General features: G+C 43.2%; 1 protein-coding gene across 1 annotated transcript in view; it reads left to right on the top strand.

Annotated features, from left to right (window-relative positions):
• Nucleotides 1–20,947, top strand: part of OTOA (otoancorin) — a 97,310-nt gene that overhangs the window by 64,541 nt on the left and 11,822 nt on the right. The window contains exons 21-24 of the mRNA XM_055365469.2: nucleotides 2,415–2,508; nucleotides 7,816–7,945; nucleotides 12,282–12,469; nucleotides 16,462–16,617. Of these exons, the coding sequence (XP_055221444.1) occupies nucleotides 2,415–2,508; nucleotides 7,816–7,945; nucleotides 12,282–12,469; nucleotides 16,462–16,617 (568 nt within the window). The remainder of the gene's footprint in view (nucleotides 1–2,414; nucleotides 2,509–7,815; nucleotides 7,946–12,281; nucleotides 12,470–16,461; nucleotides 16,618–20,947) is intronic.

Below are 20,947 nucleotides of genomic sequence, written 5' to 3'. Positions count from 1 at the left end.
TGAGGAGCGGCTGGGTTTGGCTTTTGGTGGTGTGGTATGCTCTGTGGAGGGACACTCAACCTTGGCTCTCCTGCCCTGCAAACAGAGTCTCTGGCTTAGGATGAGATAAAATTCTTATGCTTATTTTGGAAATGTGACCTTTCTTCTTTTGGCTTCAGATTTTTTTTTTTTTTCTTAGACGGAGTCTCGCTCTGTGGCCAGGCTGGAGTACAGTGACACGACCTTGGCTCACTGCAACTTCTGACTCCCTGGTTCAAGCGATTCTCCTGCCTCAGCCTCCCGAGTAGCTGGGATTACAGGCATGTGCCACCACGCCCAGCTATTTTTTGCATTTTTAGTAGAGACTGGGTTTCACCATGTTGGCCAGGATGGTCTTGATCTCCTGACCTCGTAATCCACCCACCTTGGCCGCCCAAAGTTCTGGATTACAGGCGTGAGCCACCGCGCCTGGCCTTGGCTTCAGATTTGCTGTAAAGTGGAATCAATAGTAGCTGCCCTAAAAATCTCAAAGAGTTGTTACTTACACAGCTTGGCATATGAAGGGGAAATTTGGAAAAGGTGGCCCTTTACAGATGCAAGGTAGTGGTATTATTATTAGTTTAAAGACTATTTTTTTTTTTTTTGAAATGGGGTCTCGCTCTGTCACCCAGGCTGGAGTGCTGTGGCACAGTAATGGCTCACTGCAGCCTCAACCTCCCTGGGCTCAGGTGATCCTCCCACCCGAGCCTCCCAAGTAGCTGGGACCACAGGTGCACATCACTGTACCCAGCTAATTTTTGTATTTTTTTTTAAGGGATGGAATTTCACCATGTTGCCTAGGTGGGTCTTGAACTCCTGGGCTCAAGGGATTCACCCACCTAAGCCTCCCACAGTGTTGGGATTATAGGTATGGGCCACCATGCCTGACCCTAGAGACTATTTTTAAGACTAGTTTTAGGTTCTCAGAAAAATGGAGAAGATAGAGATTTCCCATATCTCTCTGACCCCGTACACGCATAAGCTCCCCATGATCAATATCCCCCACCAAAGTTGTACATTTGTTAGAACTGATGAACCTATGTTGACATTATCGTCATTGGATTCTCATTATCATCCAAAGTCCATATTTTACATTAGGATTCACTCTTGGTGCTTTACATTCTATGGGTTCAGACAAGTATACAATAACATGTATTCACCATTATAGTATCATACGGAGTATTTTCACTGCCCTAAAAATCCTTCCGGGCTTTGCCTGTTCATTCCTCTCTCACTCCTAATTCCTGGCAACCACTGATACTTTTGCCTTTTCTAGAATATCATATATTTGGAATCATACAATAGATAGCCTTTTCAGATAGACTTCTTTCACTTAGTAATATGCACTTAAGTTTTCTCCAGGTCTTTTTTTGGCTTGATAGCTCATTTCTTTTTAGTGCTGAATCATATTTCATTATCTTAATGAACCACAGTTTATTTAGCCATTCACCTACAGAAGGACATTTGGTTGCTTCCAAGTTGTGGCAATTATGGATAAAGCTGCTATCAACATCCATATACAGGTTTTCATGTAGACGTAAGTTTTCAACTCCTTTGTGTAAATACCAAAGAGTGCGTTTGCTGGGTTATATGGCAAAAACATGTTTGCTTTTGTAAGAAACCACCAAAATGTCTTCCAAAGTGGCTGTATGATTTTGCATTCCCACCAGCTGTCACTGCTAACTGGCAGACCTCCTTTAGAGATGTCACCAAAGATAGTGTAATGCTCTTCACTGTAGGCATTTATGATCTATACAAGAATAACAGTGGATTCTGGGTCAGTGCCTTTATTTTATCCTGCCAAGTTCAAGAGAAAGTTTTTTTCTTATTCTAAGAGAAGACTGTTATGGTAAATTAAAAGGAGGAAATATATAATTACTCTTCTGTTGAGGAGGGAGAAGAAGGAAACACTGTGATGTAAGTGGCAGAAATTCAATAATTTAATTCAAACTAAAGAGAACGGGAATGTATTGAATTCAGGAATGGAATGTAACGGGAAACTCCACTGGTGGTCTTCAGGCATGGCTGAATCCCGTGTCTCAAATGATATCATCAGGAATATGTTCCTCCCATCCCTCAGCTCTGTGTTCCTTGGTGTGGTCTTTACTTTTTCCACTTGGTAATATGAATGTCCTCCAATATCCTCCCCTACTGCCAGAGATACCAGAGAAAGGAGAGCTTCTCTGATAGTTCCATCAAAACTCCCCACTCCCAGGGATGACTCTGATTGGTCAGCCTGCATCACATGCCAATTTTCTTGGTCAAGGAAGTGGGACCATGTGATTGACATGAGTATAAGACAATCTGTTCCTGAAAGAAAAGGGTGCTGGGGGAAAAGGCAACAGATGTCCACCACAGCATGTTTTTTCACTTTACTGGTTATTATCTCTTTTTAGACTCCCTCAGCACTGGACAGCCGAGACCACGAAGGACTTGGGACCCTTTCTAGTACTTTTCTCAGGAGATGAATTAAGCTCTATAGCCACAAAGGTAATGTTGCGCTCCATCTTAAGAAGGCTGAAGGAGTTTGAAGGGGAGAGAAAGTGTGGTCAGTTATACAGCGTTGGGTTTACTGCTGTCTATGGTTCTGGAAGCTTCCTCTCTGCCTCCAAGGGCTAAGATGTTTCCAGCTCCATTCCAGGATGTGCAAGGTTCTGGAAAAGGGAGTGAGGCCACAGCTAAATGAACTCAGGCCCTTTTGTGTGGCCCCCCAGGCAGATGTGTGCAGACAGATATTACTTAGCTACCACTCTGCTATTAGTGTGCATCTCACACGCACGCCTGTTCTGGCTCTCACACTGGCTGGTGCCCTATGCACATGCACATGTATGTCCAGTGTATGCAATCACATGTGCAAGCACATTTAATCCAATAACAAGTCTTTATTGATCATTACATTTGGGCATGACGCTTTTCTAGGAGTAAGGCTCCAGAAGTTAGACAGTCTAGGCCAAGGGGCCTGCAAAATAAGCATGAATTAGTCATTTGTGCTGTATAACAAAGCCACACAATCTCAAGGGCATAGAATAATTCACTTATGTTTCTTGCTGCCTGATTTGTGGGTCGCTGGGGCAGCCCTGCTCTAGAACTTGTTTTTCTCACCATGAAGGTGTGAAACTACCAAAAAAGGGAAGGGATAAGTACAATTCTTCTTAAGTCCTAGGTTGGAAATGGGCACGCTATCACTTCTGCCACACTCCAATGGCCAAAGTAAGTTACATGACCAAGACCAACTTTAATGGGGCAGGAAGGAGTCTCCTTCCCTGGAGGTGGAGGGCAGGAAAGGAGTGAATGTTTGCTGAATGACAATCAGATCCCCCACAAAGCACATCCACACACTCTCATGCCTGCACTTGCAGGCACAAAGTGCCCATGGTCACACATGCTCAGCAGGGCCTGAACACACACAACTTCACCTAGGATCACACGCAGCACACATTCTGAAGTCCAGTCACAGTAAAATCATATTCTGGATGTCTGAATATATAGTTATAAGCAGTTGATACACAAATGTTTATTTTTATTTTATTATTTTATTTTATTTTGAGATGGAGTCTCCCTCTGTTGCCCAGGCTGGAGTGTAGTGATGCAATCTCGGCTCACTGCAACCTCTGCTTCCTGGGTTCAAGTGATTCTTCTTCCTCAGCCTCCCGAGTAGCTGGGATTACAGGCCCCTGCCACTATGCCCAGCTAATTTTTATATTTTTAGTAGATATGGGGCTTCACCATGTTGGCCAGCCTGGTCTTGAACTCCTGACCTCAAGTGATCTGCCCGCCTCGGCCTCCCAGGTACTGGGATTACAGGCGTGAGCCACCCTGCCCGACCCTGATGCACAAATGTTATATATCCATCTATTTTTTTTCCTTCCTTGTTTTTCTTATGTTTAGATGTTTATTATTATTTTTATTTTTCCATAAGTTATTGGGGTACAGGTGGTGTTTGGTTACATGAGTAAGTTCTTTAGTGGTGATTTGTGAGATTTTGGTGCACCCATCACCTGAGCAGTATACACTGCAACATATTTGTAGTCGTTTATCCCTTGGCCCCTCCCACTCTTCCATCCAAGTCCCCAAAGTCCATTGTATCATTCTTATGCCTTTGGGTCCTCATAGTTTAGCTCCCACATATCAGTGAGAACATCCATATATCTATCTAATCTTAAAAAAATCAACCTCTGAAATTGAAAAAGTCTTGTGTCAACACTGTGAAATCTCAAAAACACAGTGTAGAGTTAAAAAAAAAAAAACCCAGATTGCAAAAGAATATCTATAGTAGGATATAAAGTAAATAAATAGTAGCTGAATTAATTTAAAGCAAATGTAAGCCAAGTTTGTATGTAAGAGAAGTGTAAAAGTGAATGCCAAATTCAGAGTGACAGTTACTTCTGGGGAAGGAGGAAGGCAAAGAGTGAAGGAAGGACTTATTATTTATATTGTGATGTTTTATTTCTTAAGTTGGGTTGTGAGGACATGGGTGTTTTGTTGTATTATTCTGTATACTCTTTTTTTAAATACTGGAAATGTTTAATAAAACAAGTAATACATGCTCCTGGTTAACAAATCCCAATCGCACCAAAGGTAATAGGATGAGAAGCAAGTCTCCCTCCCACCCCAGACTTCTAGTTCCCTAGCCTCCCTCTTCAGAGGCAATTGCTGTCCCCAATCTCTTCTGCATCCTTTCAGAAATATCCTGAATACCTATATAACAAGTTTTATATAGGTATAAAAATACCTATTTAACAAGCCTCGCCAACATGGCGAAACCCTGTCTCTACTAAAAACACAAGAGCATATACACACTCTTCTTTAAAAAATACAAAATGGAAAATACCATTCACCCTGCTATGCACATTGCTTTCTAAAAGTTAACTGTCTTAGAGCAGTTGCCTTCAGCCTTAGCTGCACATTAGAATCACCTGGGGAGATTCCAAGATGGACCAATCCATGGTATCCAGCCCAGACCAACTGAGTCAGAATCTTTAGGGGCTGGCTCTGGGTGTCCCAGGTGACTCTTATGTACAGCCAAGGTTGAGAACTGCTGGCCTAGACTGTGACTCTAATTCTGAAGATGAGACTAGAAAGGGGAGCTACATAGGCTGAGAGGCTTGCTCTCTGGGTGAGCTGGGACCCAGTGAGGCATAGCTGTTTGTAGAGCCTGATGGATTATCTGGGCCCATGGGCAGGCCTTCTAATAAAATCCCAAGTCTTGACAAAGTGTATTCGTTCTAGATGAGAAATGGCACTTTCTCCAAGGCAACCCAAAGTCCCCTAAGTCCCCTCATTGCTAGTCTCCACCCAGGATGTTGAGACAACCCTTCTTCACCTCCTTTTCATGACAAATGTTGTGTTAGGCAATTCTTTTTTTCTTTCTCTTTTTTGAGATGGAGTCTAGCTCTGTTGCCCAGGCCAGAATGCAGTGGTACGATTTCGGCTCACTGCAACCTCCACCTCCTGGGTTCAAGTGATTCTCCTGCCTCAGCCTCCTGAGTAGCAGGGATTACAGGCATACACCACCACGCCGAGTGAATTTTTGTATTTTTTGTAGAAACGGGGTTTCACCGTGTTGGCCAGGCTGGTCTTGAACCCTTGACCTCAGGTGATCTGCCTGCTTGGGCCTCCCAAGTGCTAGGATTACAGGTGTGAGCCACCGCACCTGACCTGTGTTAGGCAATTCTTGCATTGCTATAAAGAAATACCTGAGACTGGGTAATTTATAAAGAAAGGAGGTTTACATGGAATACTATGTGGCCATAAAAAAGAATGAGATCGTGTTCTTTGCAGGGACATGGATGGAGCTGGAGGCCATCATCCTTAGCAAACTAATGCAGAAACAGAAAACCAAATACCGCATGTTCTTACTTATAAGTGGGAGCTAAATGATGAGAACACGTTGTCACATAGAATGGAACAGCAGATACTGGGGCCTATTGGAGAGTGAAGGGTGGGAGGAGGGAGAAGATCAGCAAAAATAACTAATGGGTACTAGGCTTAATACCTGGGTGATTAAATAATTTGTACAACAAACCTTCATGACACAAACCTGCCATGTACCCCTGAACTTAAAATAAAAGTTAAATTAAAAAAATAAAAAATAAAAAGGGCCAGGTGCAGTGGCTCATGCCTGCAATCCCAGCACTTTGGCAGGCTGAGGCGGGCAGATCACGAGGTCAGGAGATTGAGACCGTCCTGGCTAAGAGGGTGAAACCCCGTCTCTACTAAAAAACACAAAAAATTAGCCGGGCGTGGTGGTGGGCGCATGTAGTCCCAGCTACTCGGGAGGCTGAGGTAGGAGAACGGCGTGAACCCAGGGGGCGGAGCTTGCAGTGAGCCGAGATCGTGCCCCGCACTCCAGCCTGGGTGATAGAGCGAGACTCTGTCTAAACAAACAAACAAACACTGCCAGGCACAGTGGCTCACATCTGTAATCCCAGCACTTTGGGAGGCCGAGGTGGGCGAATCACTTGAGGCCAGGAGTTTGAGACCAGCCAGGCCAAGATAGTGAAACCTTGTCTACAATAAAAATAAAAAATATTAGCCTGGCTTGGTGCTGCATGCATGTAATCCCAGCTACTCAGGAGGCTCAGGCACGAGAATTACTTGAGCCTGGGAGGTGGAGGTTGCAGTGAGTGGAGATCACACCACTGTATTCCAGCTTGAGCAACAGAACAAGACTCTGAAAAAAAAAAAAAAAAGAGACAAGAAAAGAGGATTGATTGGCTCATGGCTCTGCCGACTGTACAGGAAGCATGATGCTGGCATCTGCCCAGCTTCTGGGAAGGCCTCAGGAAACTTACAACCATGGCAGAAGGCGAAGGGGGAGCAGACACATCTTACTTGGCCGACACAGGAGCAAGAGCGTGATGGGGGAGGTGCTACATGCATTTAAACAACAAGATCTCGAGAGAACGCACGCACTATTGTGGGGACAGTACCAAGGGGATTGTATTTAACCATTCATGAGAAATCTGCCCCCATGATCCAATCACCTCTCACTGGGCCCCACCTCCAACACTGGGGATTACATTTCAATAAGATTTGGGTGGGGTACACATCCAAACTATATCAAATATAAAGTTTAGTAAAAACTTTGAAATAGCACCAAACCAAAAAAGGGGTAGGTACACATACATTTTTTTTGTTTTTTTCTGAGACAGGGTTTTACTCCCATCACCCAGGCTGGAGTGCAGTGGCATGCTCTCGACTCACTACAACCTCAGCCTTCTGGGCTCGGGTGATCCTTCTGTCTCAGCCTCCTAAGTAGCTGGGATGACAGGCTCATGCCACCATGCCTGGCTAATTTTTGTATTTTTAGTAGAGATGGGGTTTCACCATGTTGGCCAGGCCAGTCTTGAGCTCCTGACCTCAAGTGATTTGCCTGCCTCGACCTCCCAAAATGCTGGGATTACAGGTATGAGCCACCACACCTGGCCTAACCTACATTTTTTGTCGATATTACCAGATTGCTCTGCTAATAGTGCACAGTTTGACAGTCCCACGGAAAAATGAATGTGCCCAGCATTAAGTATTAGCACTTTATTTTATTTTTGACAATCTGATGGGTGAAAAGTGATTTACTTATGTTTTTTAGACTTTATTGGATTTTTATTGAAGTTGAGTATCATTTTATAGGATTCTTTATAGAGACCACATTAGTGGGACTAGGGATTAGATTTATATGAGAAGTTGCTATAACAAAGAATGAAGGCAGTAAGTAGTGTGACAGTTTCAACTCTAATTTCAATCTGTATTTAAGGGGTTTTAATTATTATTCCTCTTCTTTCATCTTCTTTCACACAGTTTCCTGAGATCCTTCTGCAAGCAGCTTCCAAGATGGCCGGGACCCTGCCCCCTAAAGAATTCCTCTGGGCTGTCTTTCAATCTGTTCAGAACAGCAGTGATAAGATCCCCAGCTCTGACCCTATGCCTGGTGAGTGTTTCCAGGGTATCTGAGCCACTGCTGGCATAGTAATTAATGTTTTGGGCAGGGTCCCTAACATCAAGAGGCCTCCTTATGCAGGGAACTGGATGAAATGTCTGCAAAGCAATAGAATGACAAAATCTATAGGCAAAAGAATTACACTTTTGGGTCAGGTGCGGTTGCTCAAGCCTGTAATCCTAGCACTTTGTGAGGTTGAGGCAGGCAGATCACTTGAGGTCAGGAGTTCGAGACCAGCCTGGCCAACATGGCGAAACCCTGTCTCTACTAAAAACACAAAAATTAGCCGGGTGTGGTGGTGCACACCTGTAGTCCCAGCTACTCAGGAGGCTGAGACACGAGGATTGCTTGAACCCAGGAGGTGAAGGTTGCAGTGAGCTGAGATGGCACCACTGCACTCCAGCCTGGGTGACAGCGAGACTCTGTCTCAAAAAAAAAAGAGTTACACTTTTGTAAAGTGACCTGGAATCGTGTCCCATACTCCATACCCAGGCTAGTAGGTTTAATGCGTGAATATGTGTAACAAACATTTCAGTAGGATTGACTTAAAGGACCAACATGGATTAGTGGTTTAACATAGCAGTGACAGGGCCGGGCTGGCTAGATTTCACTCCTGAGTCTGCCACTTACTGGCTGTGTGGCTTTGGGTAAGCTCTTTAACCTCTGTGTGCCTCAGTTTTCATCCTTTATCAAATGGGGATAATGAAAGTCTCTACCTCACTGGGTTATTGTGAGAATTAATGGGTTTAAACCCAGAAACATGTTTACCAGAATGCCTGGCATGTAGCAGATCTTTAATAAGTATTAGATATTTTTAAAATTTGATTTTTTTTATTTTTTGAGATGGAGTCTTGCTGGAGTGTCACCCAGGCTGGAGTATAGTGGCATGATCTCGGCCCACTGCAACCTCCGCCTCCCAGATTACAGCAACTCTCCTGCCTCAGCCTCCTGACTAGCTGGGATTATAGGCATGTGCCACCACGCCTGGCTAAGTTTTGTATTGTTAGTAAAGATGGGGTTTCACAATGTTGGCCAGGCTGGTCTTGAACGCTGGCCTCAGGTGATCCACCTGCCTTGGCCTCCCGAAATGCTGGGATTACAGGCGTGAGCCACTGCCCCCGGCCTAAAATTTGATTTTATAGAGGCAGGGCCTCGCTCTGCCACCCAGGCTGGAGTGCAGTGGTGCAATCATGGTTCATTACAGCCTCGACCTCCTGGACTCAAGAGATCCTCCCACCTCAGCTTCACAAGTAGTTGGGACTACAGGCATGCACCACCACATCTGGATAATTTTTTATTTTTTTGTAGAGATAGGGTCTTGCTGTGTTGCCCAGGCTGATCTTGAACTCTGAGCCTCAAGTGATCCTCCTGCCTTGGTCTCCCATAGTGCTGGGATTATAGATGTGAGCTACCATGCCTGTCCAAGTGTTAGATATTTTATTATCACTACCATGCACCTACTAAGTGCAGACTGGGGCCAGGCATGAGGAGACAAAGTTAATCAGACCCAGTGATAGTAGTTGACAGTCAGTGCTTGCTTTCATCCACCCAACAAATATTCGTTAAGCACCAATTTTGTAAATAAAGAGCTTACTTTCAAATGGAGGGTAGCAAGACAATAAATTTCCACACATAAGTAAAATATATGGTATATTGTATGAAAAGTGCCAAGAAGGAAAATAAAGCAAGGGAATGCACCACAAGTGTTGAGAGGGGACTGTCATGTGAAAAGAGAATCACGAAGGAACGTCTTATTGAGAAGGTGACATTTGAATGAAGACCCAAGGGAGAGTGGGCCATGTGGATATTTTCAATTAGAGTCTTCCAGGCAGAGAGTACGACAGGATCACTTCCATGAGTGGGAGGTAAGGGCCAGTGTGTTTGGAGGGGAGTGAGCGACAAGGCCAGCCATGTAGCGACTGTTAAAGGAAACCCTAATGACTTTGGCTTTTACTCTGGGTGGAGGCATCGTGTGACATCGAGCAAAGAAGTATCACAATTGGATTTATGTCTACCTTGGGTGATTATCCCTCCATGCATTATCTTGTTCTCCCTTTTTTTTTTTTCTTGGTGAATGTGGGGTTTTATTGGGTAATGGAGGTGGCTCTCGGTGGGATGGATGGGGAGCTAGAAAGGGGATGGAGTGGGAAGATGATCTTCCCCTGGAGTTTGGCTGTCCTGTGACCAATCTCCTCTCCAGCTGTCCCCAGCCAAACTCTTCTTGGCCTTCAGACGCTCCTTTCTCTGCCATGCTGCTCTTCTGCTCCTCTTCTCTTCTATTCATCTGCTCATCTGCTTGTATGCTCATGGAGCCTGGGGTTTGGGGTTTATATGGGTACAGGATAGTGGGATGTGGCAGGCCAAAACCTAACATTTGGGCGTGAAAACAGGAATGCCTATTCCCATTTAGGGCTGCAGATTTCCAGGCTTGGGTGTTCTCTTGTTTTTTAAATGAAGGAAACTGGGGCTTAGGAGACTAAGGGACTTGTCTAAAGTCACAGAGTTAGTAAATGGCAGTTCTTGGATTTGTACCCAAAGCTGGTGGTGACCACCACTGGCTCCCACTGCCCTCAAGGTCTAGCAGTCCATGTCATCATATTGCAGAGCTCTTACTGTGTGCATGTGGCACACAAAAGTAAGGCTTTCCATGCTCAGGGGAAGGAAGCTCTGGTATCAGTGCATAGTTTGAGTGTTCTTTAGTTGGTCCTGGGTATTAATTGCTGCTGTGCTTTAGTGATTAATGGATTAGCAGAATTACCACTTGGTTTTATATTAATTTGTGTGTGTGTGTTCACTCACTCCACAGATATTTGCTGAACACCTACTATGTACCAGGCTCTATTCTAAGCCCTGGACAGACACAGTGATAAGACCAAGTTCCTGATATACTAGTCAACCATTCTGCCCTCTCTAGTTCTGTGCTATCACTGATGTTGTTTTCACTAGAGGGTGGGCTGGGGGTTGGCCTAGGGAGGGATGGGTCTTTAGTCCTCTCCAAGTGGCTTATGATAAAGATGTTTGAGGACCACAACTAGCATCTTTGATCTGGTCTACTTTTGCCTCTTGATTGGAATGCAGTGAATTTCCATTGAAGGTGCAATGAGAAGAGAGAGGCCATGGGGCTCGGGAAATACCCTGGCCTTGAGTGGGGTTGGTGCATCTGTCAGCATCAGTGGTGGTCTGCTGCTAAGATAAGAAATCCAGGGTTGCTCTTAAGGATCCTAGAGTTTTCTCCCAGGTTGGGCACATCAGATCCAGCAAAGACAATATCTCACTTGCATGTTGGTTGGTAACTGGTTTGAGTAGGTAAGGTTCACGTTATTCGAAGACCGAAATGGATGTTTTTCCTGTTGCCAAGAGAAATGCAATGGGCTCATTTCTCTTTTCTCTTGGGATGGGAAACCCACAACCCCCACTATGATTTTCATGGACAGCAACTCATCTTCCTGGTTTTTATTTTTTATTTTATTTTGACACAGGGTCTCACCGTTACCCAGGCTGGAGAGTAAGTGTGATCACGGCTCACTGCAATCTTGACCTCCCAGGCTCAGGTGATCCTCCCACCTCAGCCTGCTGGGTAGCTGGGACTACAGGCATGTGCCACCATGCCTAGCTAATATTTTGTAGTTTTTTTTTTTTTGGAGATGAGGTCTTACCATGCCGCCCAGGCTGGTCTTGAATTCCTGGGCTCAAGTGATCCTTCTGCCTTGGCCTCCCAAAGTGCTGGGATTAAAGACATGCGCCACCACACAGCCCATCTTCCCATTTTTATAGGAAGGCTGCTGCATAATTTTGGAATCTTTATGCTGGGTTGCAAACTCAAAGGCATAGGGGGTAAGATAGGCAACAGAAATTGTGTATCGAGTGCTTACTGTATGCGTGGCACTGTTCTAAGTGCTTTACATATAACACATTTAGTTTTCACAACCATCCTATGAGGTGATTTTATTTCCATTTTATAGACAAGAAAACTGAAATACAGAGAGGTTAAATAGCCTTGGATTTGAATCGAAAGTCAGGACTGTTCGCCACCAGCTCTTACTGCCCTCAAGGAATTTGTAGTTTAATTGTAATGTTGCACCGCTCCTAGTTTGTGCATGTGGATGTGCAAAAAGCTGGCATTTCCATGACTTTGTTACCCCGTAATTAGCAAGAAATGGCAGAAGTGGGATTCAAACTGGTCCCTGGGCTCCTGCTCTCTGCTTTTACTCTGTAGTCCCTTCCATGCATAAATCTGACTGGCGAAGAATGTTACTCATTTCAATACACTAACATTTCCTGAAATTCTCTTTCCTCTTCTCCTTCCCTGCATCTCTCCTTTCTTCAGGTTGCCATGGAGTCGTGGCCCCCTCTTCTGATGACATCTTCAAGTTGGCCGAAGCCAACGCCTGCTGGGCCCTGGAGGACCTGCGGTGCATGGAGGAAGACACATTCATCAGGACTGTGGAACTGCTGGGAGCTGTCCAGGGTTTCAGCCGGCCTCAGCTGATGACCCTGAAGGAGAAAGCAATACAGGTGAAGCCCACCTCAGGGAGGAAACATTAAACAGAGGAAAAAAGAAAAACACCAAAACCAGTTCAGCATTTCTGCACATAGAGCCCTCCTCGAGCAGTTTTCCCATACATCATCTTGAAATTTTACTGCATCAGCTCAGTGATATTGTGATCTCCTTATCTGAGAAAGGAGGAAATTTCCAGTTCCTCCCTCTTAGGGCTGTGGCAGAGAATGGGATGAGATGTATCTTGGCATCTAGCAGATGCTCAGTGAATCAAGTTCTGTGGATGTCCCAGTGCCTCTGACCAAGGCGGTTTGCAGGAATTAGGCTTTATTCCTTCACCTGGAGAGACCCAGCTGCTGCTCACAGCAGGTTTTCTCAGAATCATTTGCAAATTTGTCTGAAAATATAACAGAAAGGAGTAAAAAGAGGACTGGAAGTAGCTTTCCATCTTTAAAAAGGTCCCTTTGTTGGCTGGGTGCAGTGGCTTATGCCTGTAATCCCAACACTTTGGGAGGCCGAGGCGGGCGGATCACGGGAGGTCAGGAGTTCGAGACCAGGCTGGCCAACATGGTGAAACCCTGTCTCTACTCAAAATGCAAAAATTAGCCAGGCGTGGTGTCATATGCCTGTAGTTCCAGCTACTCAGGAGGCTGAGGCAGGAGAATGGCTTGAACCCGGGAGGTGGAGGTTACAGTAAGCCAAGATTGCGCCAGTGCACTCTAGCCTAGGCATCAGAGCTGATACCTTGTCTCAAAAATAAATAAAAATAGGCTGGGTGCAGTGGCTCATGCCTATAATCCCAGCACTTTGGGAGGCGGATCACGAGGTCAAGAGATCGAGACCAGCCTGGCCAACATGGTGAAACCCCATCTCTACTCAAAATGCAAAAATTAGCCGGGTGTGGTGGCATGCACCTGTAGTTCCAGCTACTCGGGAGGCTGAGGCAGGAGAATTGCTTGAACCCGGGAGGCGGAGGTTGCCGTGAGCCGAGATTGCGTCACTACACTCCAGCCTGGTGATAGAGTGAGACTCTGTCTCAAATAAATAAATAAAAGGAAAAGGTCCCTTTGTGGCCTGTTTTAGCTTTTCTTTCTTTTTTTTTCTTTTTCTTTTAAGACAGAGTCTTGCTCTGTCGTACAGGCTGGAGTGCAGCAGCGCGATCTGTGGTTCACTGCAAACTCTGCCTCCTGGGTTCAAGTGATTCTTGTGTCTCAGCCACCTGAGTAGCTGGGACTACAGGCACAAGCCACCACGCCTGGCTAATAATTGTATTTTAGTAGAGACGGGGTTTGTTTGGCCAGGCTTGTCTCAAACTCCTAGCCTCAATAGATCTGCTCACCTTGGCCTCCCACAGTGCTGGGATTACAGGCATGAGCCACTGCACCCAGCCCTGTTTTAGCTCTTTACATGGTTGTGGAATATCTAGTTACCCTCAAGGGTTAAACAATTCAATGTCTTAAAATTATAAATATAACTGTATTTATGTATTATATGAGTACTTCAAGTTTATTGTAGAAAAGTCAGAAAATAATAAAGAAGAAAATCAGTGATAATCTTTTACTCACTGTTGATATTTTGATAAGCACTGTTCAGCAGATAAGCACTGTTGATATTTTGGTATATTCACTTGAAGCTTACCACACTCCAAAACTATGTATATAAAAAATATTATTTTATATATTTCATACATATATCTCATGTTTTACAAAAATGATATTATACTTACCTACTATTCAATAACTTGCTTTCTACACCCAACAGTACAGACTGCATATTTTTTCATATCCAAAATGTGCATCTATGTCAGTATTTTATTTATTTATTTATTTTTTGAGATGGAGTTTTGTTCTTGTTGCCCAGGCTGGAGTACAATAGTGTGGTCTTGGCTTACTGCAACTTCTGCCTCCCAGGTTCAAGCAATTCTCCTGCCTCATCCTCCCAAGTAGCTGAGATTACAGGCATCCGCCACCATGCCCGGCTAATTTTTGTATTTTTAGTAGAGATGGGGTTTCACAATGTTGGCCAGGCTGGTCTCGAACTCCTGACCTCAAGTGATCTGTCTGCCTGGCCTCCCAAAGTGTTGGGATTACAGGCGTAAGCCACAGCATCTAGCCTATATCAGTATTTTAAATAGCTTTGTAATACAATTAGCCTTCCATATCAATGGGTTCCACATCTGCAGATTCAACCAACCTCAGGTAGAATGTATTTAGAAAAAATGCTCCAAATAACAATATAACGATAAAAAGCAATACACATAAAAATACAGTAGCATTTTTGACATAACATTTTGTACATATTTACATAGCACTTATATTGCATCAGGTATTATAAGTAATCTAGAGATGATTTAAAGTATACATGAGGATGTGCATAGATTATATGCAAATACTACACTATTTTATATAAGGGACTTGAATAGCCATGGATTTTGGTATCTTTAAGAAGTCCTGGAACCAATCCTTGGTGGCGGTATCCACAGGGGCAACTTCATTTTATTTATGGTTAGTTCTTATTTATTTAGCTAATTGTTAGACTTTCAGGTTGCATTAAAAAAGTGCCTCAATGTATGCCTTTATACATATACTGTTGGGTACTTGTCTCATTTACTCAGGCTAAATTCCCAGAGGTGGAATTTCTGGGTGAAAGAATATAAATACTTAAAAGCTTTTGATACAGATAGCCAAATTGCCCTCTCAAGAGTATGTACCAACTTATATTCTCAACTACAACAAATGAGGGTATCCCTTACCTTGTATCTTTCCAGTATCGTAAATGGTGATAAGTCTTTATACTTCTTGACATGTGATGAATCAACATGGTCTGATTGTTTTTAATGTATATTTCTTTAATTATGACTGAGAATAAACTTTTCCCCATACATTTAATTTTTCTTTTGTGAATTCCTTGTTGATGTCTTTTGTCTATCTTTTTTTAAAACAAATATAGTCATCTTTTTATTATTGATTTAAAAGAGAGCTTTATATTAAGATTTACCCTATGTCTTTTTAATTTTTATTTATTTTTTATTAAGGGATAGTTGACAAATACAAATTATATATATTTATGGTGTATACATATATACAATATGATGTTTTGATGTATGTATACATTGGGGAATGGTTAAAGCAAGCTAACATGTCAATCACCTTTCATACTTGTCCGTTGTCAGTTTTTGTTGTGAGAATATTTAACATCTACTCTCTTCACAATTTTCAACCATTCAACACATTATTATCAACTATGGTCACCATGCTGCACAATAGGTTTCCCTATGTCTGTTTTATTTTTATTTCTTTGAGACAGGGTCTCACTCTGTCACCCAGGCTGGAGTACAGTGGCACCATCTTGGCTAACTGCAACTTCTGCAAGTGAGTCTTGTGCCTCAGCCACCCAAGTGGCTGGGATTACAGGTGTGCACCACCATGCACAGCTAATTTTTTTTTGTATTTTTAGTAGAGGCAGGGTTTCGTTATGTTGGCCAGGCTGGTCTTGAACTCCTGGCCTCATGTGATCTGCATGCCTTGGCCTCCAAAAATGCTGAGATTCCAAGTGTGAGCCACCGCACCTAGCCTCCTTATGTCTATGTTAGATACTGCCTTTGTCCATTCAGGCTGTTATAACAAAATATCATAGACTGGTAACTTATAAACAGAAATTTATTTCTCACAGTTCTGGGGGGGTGAGAAATCAAAAATTGAAGCACTGGCAGATCCAGTATCTGGTAAGGACTTGTTTTTCATAGATGGTGCTTTCTCACTGTGTCCTCACATGGTGGAAAGGGACTAGCTTGTAGCTAGCTCTCTGGGGTCTCTTTTACAAGGGCACTAATCCCACTCATGAGGGCTCCACCCTTATGACCTAATCATCTCCCAAGGCCCAACCTTCCAATACTATCACATTGGAGATTAGGTTTTAACATATGCATTTTAGAGGGGCACAAACATTCAAATCATTGTAAATACCATCACCAGTGTTCAGTCTAATCTATTTCTTTTTTTGCCTAAAGGTTTGGGACATGCCATCTTACTGGAGAGAACACCATATCGTCTCCCTGGGGCGCATTGCTCTGGCTCTTAATGAGAGTGAGCTGGAGCAGCTGGACCTCAGCTCCATAGACACTGTGGCTTCCCTAAGCTGGCAAACAGAATGGACCCCGGGACAGGTGGGTGGATGTTTCTGGGTCTTTTAACTATTCCATATTTATAAGAGCTGCCTTCATATCCTTACTGTTAATTTCCTCTTCATGGTCATTTTTGAGTCTGTTTCTGTTGACTGATTTTTCTCTTAGTTATGAGTCATATTTTCTTTTTTTGTTTGCAAGCCTAGCAATTTTGATTGGGTGATGAGCATTGTGGATTTTACATTGTTGAGTATTTGATTTAGTTGTATTTCTTTGAAGAGTATTGGGCTTTGTTCTGTCATACACTTAAGTTACTTTCAAATCAGCTTGATCCTTTGGATGCTTCCTTTTGAGTTTTGTTAGGGTAAAACCAGAGTGACCTTTATTCTGTTGTTAATTTATCATCATTACTGTGACATGACTCCTTTCAGGATGCTACCTAATGCTCCATGTATTTCAAGATCTCTCTACTTTGGCTGGTGAGAATGTGAACTATTTCCAGCTCCATATGAGCTCTGGAAGTTGCTCAGCCTAATCCTTTCTGATTATTGATGACTCTTTTCCTGCCTATGTGGAGTTTCACTCTTTGCATGTGCAAAATAGCAGTCAGTACTAGACATCTCTGCAGCTTTCTGGAACCCTCTGCAGTTTCCTCCTCTCCAATACTTTGCCCAAGTGATAAGTGCCGTGGCCTCTCTGAACTTGGATCTCTGTATCCTCAACTCAGCTGGGCCATTGGGCTTGTTTTGGTTCTTCTTCCTGATCCATGTCTTGGAAACTGCTTTTTGGCAGTAAGTGAGGGTAATTTTAAGGCTCATCTTGTTTGTTTTTCTTCTTCTGGGATTATGATTCTGTTGTTCCATATCCGGATGCAGTTGTCTTATATATTTTGTTAAATTTTCTAGTTGTTTATGGTGGGTGGACAATTCCTATGTTAATTAATCCTTCATGGGCTAAAGAAGAAGTTCTTCCCAGAATTTTAATTGTTTTGATTGGGAGAGAAGTTTAGGGTGTCTAATCCACTGTACTGCTGGAAAGGGAAGTGTTAGCCCTTCCATGTTATCTTCATTCTTAGGCAGCTCTCTCAGTGGTCATTTTCAGCACTAGGCTTATATACAACCTAATTAACAAGCCCATAAAAATGTGCCTCTTCTTTATTAGTTTTTGGAAAAGCCTCAGCATTGACTCCACTCATGTAGTTGCCCGCCCCTGAGCAACCACTCTGGTCAAGGGTTGAATATGTTGGTTGGCGAGGCCTGCATCAGGGAGCGGAGTCCATCTTATCACCATCTCATGACCACATGAGCCCAGTGGGGAAGGATATGTGGTAGGCTGATTAAGGTCCCCCAAAGATGTCCATGTCTGAACCCCTGGAAGCTGTGAATATGTTAACTTATGGAGCAAAAGGGACTTTGAAGACGTGATTAAGGATCTTGAGATGGGGAGGTTATCTTGGATTATTTGGGTGGGCCCAATGTAATCACAAGGGTCCTTTTAAGAAGGAGCAAGGAGGGTCATAGATAGAGAAGGTGACATGATAATGGAAGCAGAGGGACCTAGAAAGAGATCTGAAGGTGCTCTGCTGCTGATTTTGGAGATGGAGGATGGGGCTATGAGCCAAGGAAATGCAGGTGGCCTCTTGAAGCTAGAAAAAGCAAGAAAATGAATTCTTCTTAGAACTCCCAGAAGGAACCCATCCTTCTAGTCCATTTTAGGACATACAGTCTCCAGAACTATAAGAGAATAAACGTGTATTTTTAAAGCCACTATGTTTGGGGTAATTTGGTAGAGTAGCAATAGGAAGCTAATGGAGGGTAATTTTCCAAAGAAAAAGTGTGGACGCTGAGCAGCCAAAACCAATGAATGTCCCCCTACTCTTTTGAGCTTTTTGTAATCACGGTGGCCATGTTTCATAACTCTGAGTGGCACCATTCAAACAGAATACAGTGTGAATGGTGCACCCCTGGAGCTGGGCAACATGCAGATCCTGGCCATGAAGATTACATGAGTTAATACTTGAAAACATTTTGAACAATGTCTGGTACATAGTAGTCAATAAAAATTAGCTGTTTTATGTTGATATTGACATCATTGCATTGTCATCATCAACATTATCATCATCATTACAGCCCCTTTCTCTGGGTTAGTCTCCTCCTTTGCAAGATGAGAGGGTTAGCCCCAACAATCTGAGGTTCCTTCCAGTCTGATATTCTATAATCCCATGGTTCTTTGACTCTAAAACTGGTTTTGGCTAGTTTGAGAAGTGCCACATCACATTGTGCTATTAAAATCATTCTATTTGCAGTCTCGGAGAAACAGAAAAATACATCCAGAAACTAGGGTATCTCCTTCCCTTCGCACCGATTTTAATTCTCATGGATGGCAGTGAGACTTATCAATATGTTTGAAGAGGATATGAAAACCTAACATTTGCATGTATCATTTGTAGTCAGTTCTTCAACTTTAGCTCCCAATCAACCTTAAATGCATGTTTCTAGATTGATAGTCAGACCTGAAGGAACTACATTAACAGATAGTTCAGCTCAAAAACCAATATAAGGGAAAAAACTATTATAGAAGCCAGAGGGATGAACAGAGAGATTGAAATCTTAAAGCTATTCATTTTTCAACAGTTAATATTGCCTAAAAGTGTTGGTATTAATTGTCTTGGAATCATTACATATACACTGGTCTCGTCACTCAAGGAAATTTATTTTAACTTATCACCTTGCAGGCTGAGCTTGCATTTTCCGGGTTTCAGTGGCAAGGACAATTTAATACCACATCTTCAAAGTAATTTTATTTAAATTGTATTTTTGCACTTTCATTTTAAAGTGAGCGTGCCTGATAGTTGAGGAGCCCAAATTGCTCTGAGTCAACTAGTGAAACCTGATTGTGAAGACTTAATAAGAAAAATTTGAAAACTAACTTGAATCTCCATCTTTTCTCCATAGCCAAACACCTTCACTGGCTAAGAGTATAGGCCCTGGAATCAGACTGCCTGGGTTTTGATCCTAGAACCATCATTTTCTTTTCTCTTTCTTCTTCTTCTTTTTTTTTTTTAGAACGAGTTTTGCTCTTGTTGCCCAGGCTGGAGTGTAATCTCCACTCACTGCAACCTCTGCCTCCCGGGTTCAAGCAATTCTCCTGCCTCAGCCTCCTGAGTAGCTGGGATTACAGGCATGCATCATCACACCCTGCTTATTTTGTATTTTTAGTAGAGACAGGGTTTCTCCATGTTGGTCAGGCTGGTCTCCAACTCCCGACCTCAGGTGATCTGCCCGCCTTTGTCTCCCAAAGTGCTGGGATTACAGGCAGGAGCTACCGTGCCTGGCCAGAATGATCATTTTCTAGCTGTGTGATCTTGGCCTAGTTACTTAACCTCTCCTTGCCTCAGTTTGCTCATCTGCAAACTAGGGATACTATTAATACTTACCTCATAGTGTTATTTAGGAGGATTAGATGAGATAGTATGTGTAAAGTGGTCAAAGTGGTGCCAGCACACAGTATGCACTCAAGAAATGTTAGCTACAATAAATGTTAGCTATTACCACTTTGGATATACAGTCCCATTAAGTCAAAGACATATAAGTCTAAGCATGGTGTCACTGCATCCCCCGCCCCCATAGTAGCTGTGAGCTTTGTAATCATGGAGGACAACTTGATGAGGACACTGACCAGTCCGAATTTCAGAAACATGAGAAATCTTCCTGAAGCCAGTCTATTACATGAAGGCAGCAAAATGAAGCATGTCAAATAATATATATTGCCCACGACTTCTGTAAGTCACTCACTCAGATGTTGTTTCATTCATTCATTCATTCATTCATTTACTTACTCAGGAAGTACTTATTGAACTCCTACTCTGTGGCAGGCATTATGCTAGGTGCTGGGGACTCATTGGTAAACTACCTGGATATGGTCCTTTTCTTTTGGGAGCCTACTTGGTGATATAGACAAAAAAGTGAGTAATCAAAGTGAAAAATTTGAAAAATCACGATAAGTGATGCGGAAAATGGACAAGGTGCTCATGGGAATAGTGGGAAGAAGGGCTGTTTGAGATGAAAGAGTCTAGAGGGCAGTTTTCTCTGAGTAGGTAGCATTTAAACACACCTGAGGGGTGGGAAGCACCAGCCCATGAAGATGGAATTTCATTGCAACATTTCACAATCTTCCTCAACACTTTCTCTCAACACCTTAATGATCTATATTGTGTGATGGTGATGACTAACATTAAACGGAGATGGGGACCGGGCATGGTGGCTCATGCCTGTGATCCCAGCACTTTGGGAGGCTGAGGTGGGTAGATCACTTGAGGCCAGGAGTTTGAGACCAGCCTGGTCAAAATAGTGAAACCCTGTCTCTACTAAAA

The sequence above is a fragment of the Gorilla gorilla genome, chromosome 18 (genome assembly GCF_029281585.2).
Source record: "Gorilla gorilla gorilla isolate KB3781 chromosome 18, NHGRI_mGorGor1-v2.1_pri, whole genome shotgun sequence".
Lineage (NCBI taxonomy): Eukaryota > Metazoa > Chordata > Mammalia > Primates > Hominidae > Gorilla > Gorilla gorilla.
Note: the sequence above shows the minus strand (reverse complement) of the source record. Positions and strands in the feature narration are given on the sequence as shown.